A 9,146-nucleotide genomic window follows, 5' to 3' on the forward strand; every position below is an offset into this window, starting at 1 on the left:
TTGTACATTATATATTGTATATTGCACATTCCATGTTGCATATTGTATATCTTGTGTATTGCATATTTCATATTGTATATAGCATATTGCATATCGTATATTGCATATTGTATATTGCATATTATATATTGTATATTGCATATTATATATTGTATATTGCATATATTTTAAATATTGCACATTGTATATTGTATATTGCATATTAGATGTCGCATATTGCACACTGTACATCGGATATCGGGTGTTGCATATCGCTTATTGCATATAGCATATTGCATATCGTATACTGTATATTGGATATCACATATCGCATATTGTATATTGCATATTGCATATTGGATGTCGGTTATTGTATATAATATATCGGATATCGGGTGTTGCATATTGCGTATTGCATATAGCATATTGCATATCGTACACTGTATATTGGATATTACATATCGCATATTGTATATTGCATCTTGGATGTCGCTTATTGTATACATTATATTGGATATCGGGTGTTGGATATTGCTTATTGCATATAGCATATTGCATATCATATACTGCATATTGGATATTGCATATCGCATATTGAATATTGCATATTATATATTGCAGATTGAATATTGCGTATTGTGTATTGCAATACCGCACATTGTATATTGCACAATGCACATTGCATATTTTGTACTGCATATCATGTATTACATATTGTATATTGTATATTGAACATTCCATATTACACATTGCATATTGTATATTGCACATATAGCATATTGCCTTTTGTATCTTGCATATCATACTCGTATGTTACACTTTGCATATTTCATATTTCATATCTTGTATTTCATATTTTGTATTTCATATTACATATTCCAAATTTCATATGTCATACTAATATTTTATATTGCATGTTGCACATTGCATATTACATATTTCATATTTCATATTTCGTATTCCATATCGCATATTACATCTTTTGTATTTTATATTTCATATTCTATATTCATACCTTGCATTGCATATTGCATATTTTATACTTTATATTTCATATTGCATACTATATATTCAATATTGCATACTGGATATTGCATATTACATATTTCATATTGTACATTGCATACTGGATATTGCATATTACATATTTCATATTGTACATTGCATACTGGATATTGCACATTACATATTACATATTCATATCACATATTACATATCACACATTGCATATTGCATATTACAGTACGTATTATATATTGCACATTGCATATTACATATTATATATTGCAGCATACTGCATATTACATATTGAACATTGCATATTGTATATTGCACATACCATATGGCAAGATCATATTGCATGTTGGATTTTGTATATCACTTATTGAACATTGCATGTTACATATTACATATTGAACATTTCACATTGTACAGTATATTGGATATTGCAAATCACTTACTGAACATTTTATACTACATATTGCACATTACATATTGCATGTTGCATATTACATATTGATCATTGCACTTTCCATATTGCACATTTCACGTTCCACATTGCATGTTGCACATTGAATATTGAATAAAAACCCTTACAACATACCGTTCGCCCTTCATCCAGAATGAGCGACCCAGGGAAAAGCCCCGAGGAGAAGGAGTTGGGGATGTGTGCCAACTGCAGCGAGATCGCGTCCCAGAGGTGTGCCATGTGCCACCAAGTCTTCTACTGCAAACGTGAGTGCCAAAAGAAACATTGGAAGACTCACAGAGAACAGTGCCAGCCTTTCAAGGTAGGTAGTGGGTTTCCCGAAGACTGTGAGTCAACTTTGGCTATTAAGATACTTTGGGGTGTCATTGCTTTATTTGGTTTTATTGAATTGTGTTTTATTTTATATGATTCTAATATTTATCTAATAATTACTTTATTTATTTATTTATTTGTTTATTTATTTATTTACTCATTTATTTATATTTTTATCTATTTAGTTATTTGTTTATTTATTCATTTGTTTATTTATGTATCTATATATCTTTTTTATCTATGTATTCATTTACTTATTTATCTATGCATTTATTTATATATTTATTTTTCATTTATGTATTTATTTGCTTATGTTTATTTATTTATCTATTTATCTATTTTTATTTTATTTTATTTTACCTTTATTCATTTATTTACCTGTTTGTTTACTTTGTCACGAAAGCACTCACGAACTAAAAGTTCTTCTTACGAGTGAAAGATTGTCTTCAGGTGGAGGAGAACAGTGACCTGGGGCGCTACATGGTAGCCTCGAGGAACATCAAGGCAGGCGAAGTTGTCTTGATTGAGGATCCCATTGTCATCGGGCCCAAGCAGATCACCGAACCTGTCTGCCTTGGTTGCTACAAGAGGGTCGACGGGTCGTACACGTGAGTGTGATTTAGGATGCTTGGAAGTCTAATCATTAAACATTAACAGACTGGTTCATGTTATAGGTGTGAGTATGAAATGCTATGAACAGGTTAGGAAAGTGAGCAAAACTTACTCATACGACATGAAGGACCTGGATGCAAGTCTTATCTGTCCTAAATTCACGATCATTTGAACAGAAAAAAAAAGAGGCTTCTGAATCAGGTGGGGTTGCCTTGAGAGCCCGCTGTACGGCCAATATGAAGTTAATTCCATCGATACAGTGACGCATATCTTAGGCTTTTGTTTTGTCTTATACCAGACAACGTTATCCAATTAAAGGTGGCGGTACACTGGGGTAATATGCTACTTGCCTTTGCTATTTCGTTTGAGTAGAAACGAGTCCAGTTACAATATTCTAGACTTCATCTCAACAATGTGTCTAACATTCGTATCTTAGGTTTAACTTCTCTTAGTTCGTCATTCAGTTTCTCACTATATGACGCAAGAGTCATTTGACATTTGGAAATTTGAAAAACAAAAGATCGTAACCGAGGTCGTTTCTACACAAACCAATTAACAAAAGCAAGTAGCATGTTGGCGAGAAATGCCTAGTGTGCCGTCACCTTAAAGCGTCAGTTGGACTTAATTCCCCACTGCTTCCACCCTCACACTATGTTTACAGTAGCTTGGTGACAATTCATTTTCCATATTCTCCTCCATTTTCTTGATTTTTCACTTTTTTTTTCCGTCCTCATATAATGCCAGTGGCGTGCAGAGGTCTGGTGATGTCCGGGGCCATCTCCTTGATTGTATTCCCCAGAGATTCCAGTATAAGGCCTCCCTATTTGGACGCCCTAGACCACTGTCACTTCGACCCCCACCTCTCTGCACGCCACTATGCAATGCATAATCTTCATACGCCTCCATGAGTAATGAGAGATCTTCCTTTGAACAATCACAGCTGCAGCAAGTGTTCGTGGCTAATTTGTGGTGTTGAGTTCTTTTTCGTCTTTGTGTAATGTGTATCCTTCTTCTTCATACGCCTCCATGAGTAATGAGATATCTTCCTTTAAACAATCCCAGTTGCAGCAAATGTTCGTGGCCTCTGTGTGGCATCGAATGCGAACAGAGCCCGGACCACAAGCCTGAATGTCTCGTGGGAATTGAGATCGGATCGCCCATCCAGATCACCAACTTCGATGACACGAACCACTTCTACGAGATCATTACTGCCCTTAGGTAAGACGAGAACTATCCCTTGTATTGTCTGTTGCCGTGTTTGTTTGATCGGCTTAGTACACAGAAACGGATAGTCTCAACTTCGATGATCGTTGCTCCACTCAGGTAAGACTTAGAAACAAGGCAAATGGAAACCTTTTCTCGTATCGTATGTTGTCGCACTTATTTGATCAGATCAGACCTAAAAGATTACTTCAGCTAAGGTGTTGCCACCGTAGTTAAGGTGTTAAGATTATACTGATTAGCCTATTCAATCTGATGACGACCCCAAAGATTGTCATCTTAGTTTAGGTTGACCTAAACAGGGTGATTTTTTACAGCAGAAGGGGGGGAGGGTGCGTTACCTAATTGAAGGAGGCCTCAATTTATTGTATATTGTGTATTGTATATTGTATACTGTACATTGTATTTAGCATATTGTATATTGTATTTTTATATTATATATTGTGTATTGTGTATTGTATATTGTATATTGTATATTGTATATTGTATACTGTACATTGTATCTATTATATTGTATATTGTATATTGTATATTCTACATTCTACATTGTATACTATATACTGTATATTCTACATTCTACATTGTATATTGTACATTGTATATTTCCCTCCTCAATTAGGTATTCGCCTCCCCCTTTTCTCACCTTTCTCACCATACACCAGGAAGGGTCAGCCTTGTCTATCATGGTGATTCGTGAAATTCTTCCACACTTCAGCATGACGCGAGATTCTCCACAAGGATAGAAACGCTGGTAAACTACAGTCATAATAACAATAACCTACTCCAACGTCTCCCCTCGGTCGGCCAAAGATGTGTATTTCACCGTTTCCATGGTCTTCGAATGAGTCTCTCGTACTTCTGGGTTATTTTTTCTCCAACCTCCGATTAATCGGCGGTACCGCCCATCTTCAGAACTTTCTCCGCCGTAAAATCACAATGGCGAATTATTCTGTTTTCATAAGAAAAAATATATAGAATGTCATTTGATATGCTGGAAGAAAACTATTTTCTTCCAGCATATCAGATTCCTTGCCGAAAGCTGCGGGCTGGAAATCTTCTCCAACAGTCGGAGGAAAATAGCCCAGTGTGATAACGCCTTTAGCGGTGATAATATCGTCTTAATTTACATACTTTACTCGGATGGCTCAGAGCTGGAAGAGTCTAGTGAATCGGTAAGTTCTTGGTTTCGCTCTTGACTCGAAATCTAACGTTCGAAGGTCAAAGTTTGTCCCATGGCGTCATCTGCCTTTAAGACAGAGGTGGTGACCTAGTAGGGGAACCCATTGAAACATTGCCCGGTTTATACCACCTAACCAGAAAGCAATGGACTCTGGCAAATACACTGAGATCAGGCAATGGCAGAACAGCGGCCAACCTGCATGGATGGGCCATCGTGAATCCCCTATACGCTCAGCATACCATGCGTCCTCACGAGACACAAACCATTTCGTGTTGAAGTGTCCGTTCACAACGATACCGGAGGGGATACGGGACAGTACATGAACCTAGTGAGACGTTCATCAATTGGACTATGATTATGAATTTGGAGGTGTGAGAAATACCATACGCAACTACTAAGGCTCAAAACAGAAAGGCTATTTTTTTTTTTAGCAATAATCAGCGCTTCTATCCTTGGGGATAGTATCACACAGAAGGTAGATTAGTAATAGTAGTACAGGAGAAACAATTCAATGAGGGCAGTAGAACGGAAGGATAGTAGAAGTCAAAAGTGATCAGTATTCTTTTTTGAGTTGTCTCTACTCTTTTCGATTTTATATGCTCTGTTCTTGAGTATTAGTCCCCATTATGGTCTTCTGTTGTAGGATCTTAGTGACTTGGTCCGTAGGAGGCTTTCATAGCTTTTGGTGACTCTTCTGTGTCTACTGTTTCCGACGTTTTATATATATTGTTCTTGAGTATTATTCCATAGTATGGGATTCTGTTGGAGGATCTTAGTGACTTGATCTGTACGAAGCTTTCATAATTTTTGGTGAATATTCTACCTCTACTGTTTCCGACGTTTTATATCTTTTGTTCTTGAGTATTACTCCCCATTATGGGCTTTTGTTGGAGGATCTTCGTGACTTGGTCCGTAGGAGGCTTTCATAGCTTTTGGTGACTCCTCTGTCTCTACTGTTTCCGACGTCTTATATCTTTTGTTCTTGAATATTACTCCCCATTATGGGGTTCTGTTGGAGGATATCATCCAGGATGGGTCAACAGGGTCTTCAACACTTCTCACTTTCGTTGTTGTGGGAAGATGATGTTTGACTTTCGACATCATCGCACTGTTATACACCGCGTTCCAAGGAGCGCAGGTTCAGGGTGTGGCATATGTCGTGATTGACAAGATAAACACCATATGAGGACGGAGCCTTTATTTGTAAGACGTTTCGCTTATTACAGCTTTTTCAAGTAAATAAAGGCTCCGTCCTCATATGGTGTTTATCTTGTCAATCTTGTCGGCAAACTGCCACTTTTAAGCATATGTCGTGATATATTACCAGCCAATCTGCCAAAGCAACCTTTGAACATGCCTCTCTCTCTCTCTCTTATTTCCCATCTATGTGCTATTCGATATTTTATTTTTTCTGTATATAGTAAAGGAAACTGTATAGTACAAAGAATATTTCCTTTTATTATTATAACGACGATTTGAATAAATTCTATGACACGCCGAGGGTAATCGTTGTTATAATTCTAAAAGGTGATACTCATTGTGTTATACATCTTCCTGTACTATATACAGAATACATAAGAAAAATCAAATGGTACACAGGTGGGAAAAAAGGGAGAGAAACATGCGCTAAGGTTGATTTGGCAGAATGGCTAGTAGTAAATCACAACGTATGCTAAATCCTGAACAAACTCCCTGGAACGCAAGGACTATAGTAGGGTACTTTTCGTGCTGTAAAATATTTGATATAATGACTCCTGTCTATTACGTATTAGTGCTTTAAGCTTGCGCCTTCTGGATGAACCAGGTATTACATTGTTCAGCTTTGAATTTCGCTGCGGTCTGTGGGGTGTCGCACATTTCGGTTTTAGATCTGTTTCCTCAGAGCAGTTTGTGCATGAAATTCTCTACCACCTGTGACATGTAATGAAAATTATATTGAAACATTCAAGTAAAATGTTATTTTTTTTCTTCTAAAGTGATACATTAGTATATACTTCTTCATTTGTTTCTAGTGTTGTTTATATGTTTATTCAGGATCACTGGTTAATCATTAGTAACCATCCATAGCATGTAAAGTACGTTAAGTGCAATTGTGCCAAGGTGAGTTTTAATTCTGGAACGGAATGACGCTATTTACATGCATTTTATATTTCTGATTCTTAATTAAGCTTGATAACCATCCATATGTGCTTAAATGTATTAATATTTAGTATTATTGATTCATATTGACTTTCATTAGGTTGCACATAAGAATGCCAAAAAATAATCATTTTATTGCTGAGGCACATTCAGCTTGGGTCCTCACTCTTGAGTACAAAGGTGTACATGTCCCATCTGGCCGTGCACATAGGGGACATTTGAAGGAATTCAATTACAGATAAGCGCCTTCTGACGTAAGCTTCTCATTGTTTCACCTGTGTCTAAAAGTCCCCTTTGTTCTTGCTCGCCCCCTCAGGTGCCTGGCCCTCAAAAAGAAGTCGCCCAAGAAGTACGAACAGCTCATGGCCTTAGAGAGTCACTACGAAGACCGTAAAGGTTCTCACATCTACAAGGAGAACCAGATCCGGGTCGTGGGCATGCTCAGGAACTACTTCATGCTCTTGGAGTTTGATCCTGACGTGATCGACTGCTCCGAGTACACGATCCACAAGGTCATGGGCATCCTCGATGTCAACGCTCTCGAAATCCGCCAGCCTGAGTCTGAGATCCAGGGGGTCTATCCGAGGTTTGCCATGTTGGAGCACGCCTGTGTCCCAAACACGAAACACAAGTTCGACGAAAACAAGAAGGTCGAAGTTAGAGCCGCCGTGGACATCGCCAAGGGAGAACACCTGAGTACCATGTACACGCACATCCTCTGGGGTACCACGGCGAGACGGGATCACCTGAAACACAACAAGTACTTCATGTGTCAGTGTCAACGATGCTCAGACCCCACCGAACTCGGGACTTACTTCTCAGCTCTTCGTTGCACTCGATGTCCCGAAGCCTATATGGTCTCGGCAGCGCCTTTAGACCTCCTCGCTTCCTGGATCTGCACCAGTTGCAATTACACTCTAACCCCAGAGGAGGTGACAGACTTCAACCTGAAGCTTGGGGAGGAGGTGGAGAGGTGCCTGGCTCAGCCTTCGGTGGATGTCCTCGAGAGACTTATTGCAGAGAAGTCCAAGACTGTCCACCCGAACCACTTCCATTTGTTCGCCTGCAAACACACTCTCCTGCAGATGTACGGCCGTGATAAAACGAACCCAGAGAACGCCAACTTCGGAGAACCCATGGATGCAGAAGTCAACAAGAAGAAGGAGCAGCTCTGCCAGGCGTTCCTGAAGATGTGCATGACTTTGGACCCTGGCATGTCCAGGCTGGCTCCCTATGTCGGGGTCACCTTATATGAGTACCACTTGGCCATGATCGCCAAGGCCAGACGGGCTCTGGAGCAAGACCCGGTCAACAACAAAAGCCAAGCAAAGAAGGAACTGGAGAACGCTCGGGCGCTTCTTCAGCAGTGCATGACGGTCTTGAAGGACGAGCCTGAGGATCAACCTGAAGGCGCACTCTTCAAAGTGGCCAAGGGCAACTTGGAGGAGCTCTCCGCCTGGGCCGTGTCTTTGGCTTGAAAATTTTGAGACTATTTTTTTTTTTGTGTTGAGCTGAAGCCTATTGTACAGGCTAACAAAGACGTACCAAGCAAGGAAAGCAAATAAAAAGGACTCTGTATGATTTGACAAGAGTCATTAGACTCTTACTATTATTTTCTATGATTTAGAACAATAAAAGAGACTCTTTTTATTATTGTTTTTGTGGTTTAGAAATTCACCAAAATTTCGACATGTGGACAAGATGGAGCGTCTCGCGAAGACAAACGACATAATGGCTTCCGGCTTGGTAATCGAAGATGTCTTTGTGGACTCTGTGATACTTCTGTCGTTTGTCTCTCGGTGCACCTAATTGGGAACGTAAATTGGTGTGAGACGGAGTTCTGAGGGAAAATTGATTAAACCCATTACTATGATTGAATTTGTTAATAAAAAGCAAAACATAAAAGACACGTCTTTCAGTTGTTCTTCCTCAGCAAGAAGTTGACTTTTTTTATCTCACAAGAATGAAGGAGACTGCAAGAGACCATAAGCCCTACACTTGGTAGTTCCATGTCCATTACCACCCATCGTCCCCATCCATAAAGCTATCTAACCTTCTCTTAAAACAACCGATAGTTTCAGCGTTCATTACATGGTTACTAAGTCTATTCCATTTGTTAACCACACTATTGGTATACCAGTGCTTGCCTATTTCCTATTTAAATCCAAATTTGCCCAATTTAAATTCATTATTGCAAAAGAAAACTGATTAAAT

General features: G+C 38.8%; 1 protein-coding gene across 1 annotated transcript in view; it reads left to right on the top strand.

Annotated features, from left to right (window-relative positions):
* The window catches only part of LOC143028136 (uncharacterized), a 28,609-nt gene extending 19,772 nt beyond the window's left edge, over positions 1-8,837 (top strand). The window contains exons 3-6 of the mRNA XM_076189787.1: positions 1,601-1,769; positions 2,231-2,388; positions 3,455-3,610; positions 7,249-8,837. Of these exons, the coding sequence (XP_076045902.1) occupies positions 1,601-1,769; positions 2,231-2,388; positions 3,455-3,610; positions 7,249-8,410 (1,645 nt within the window). The 3' untranslated portion in view covers positions 8,411-8,837. The remainder of the gene's footprint in view (positions 1-1,600; positions 1,770-2,230; positions 2,389-3,454; positions 3,611-7,248) is intronic.
* Positions 8,838-9,146: the final 309 nt, after the last annotated feature.

Source organism: Oratosquilla oratoria, chromosome 9 (genome assembly GCF_046742065.1).
Source record: "Oratosquilla oratoria isolate Oo_2021 chromosome 9, ASM4674206v1, whole genome shotgun sequence".
Taxonomy (NCBI): Eukaryota; Metazoa; Arthropoda; class Malacostraca; order Stomatopoda; family Squillidae; genus Oratosquilla; species Oratosquilla oratoria.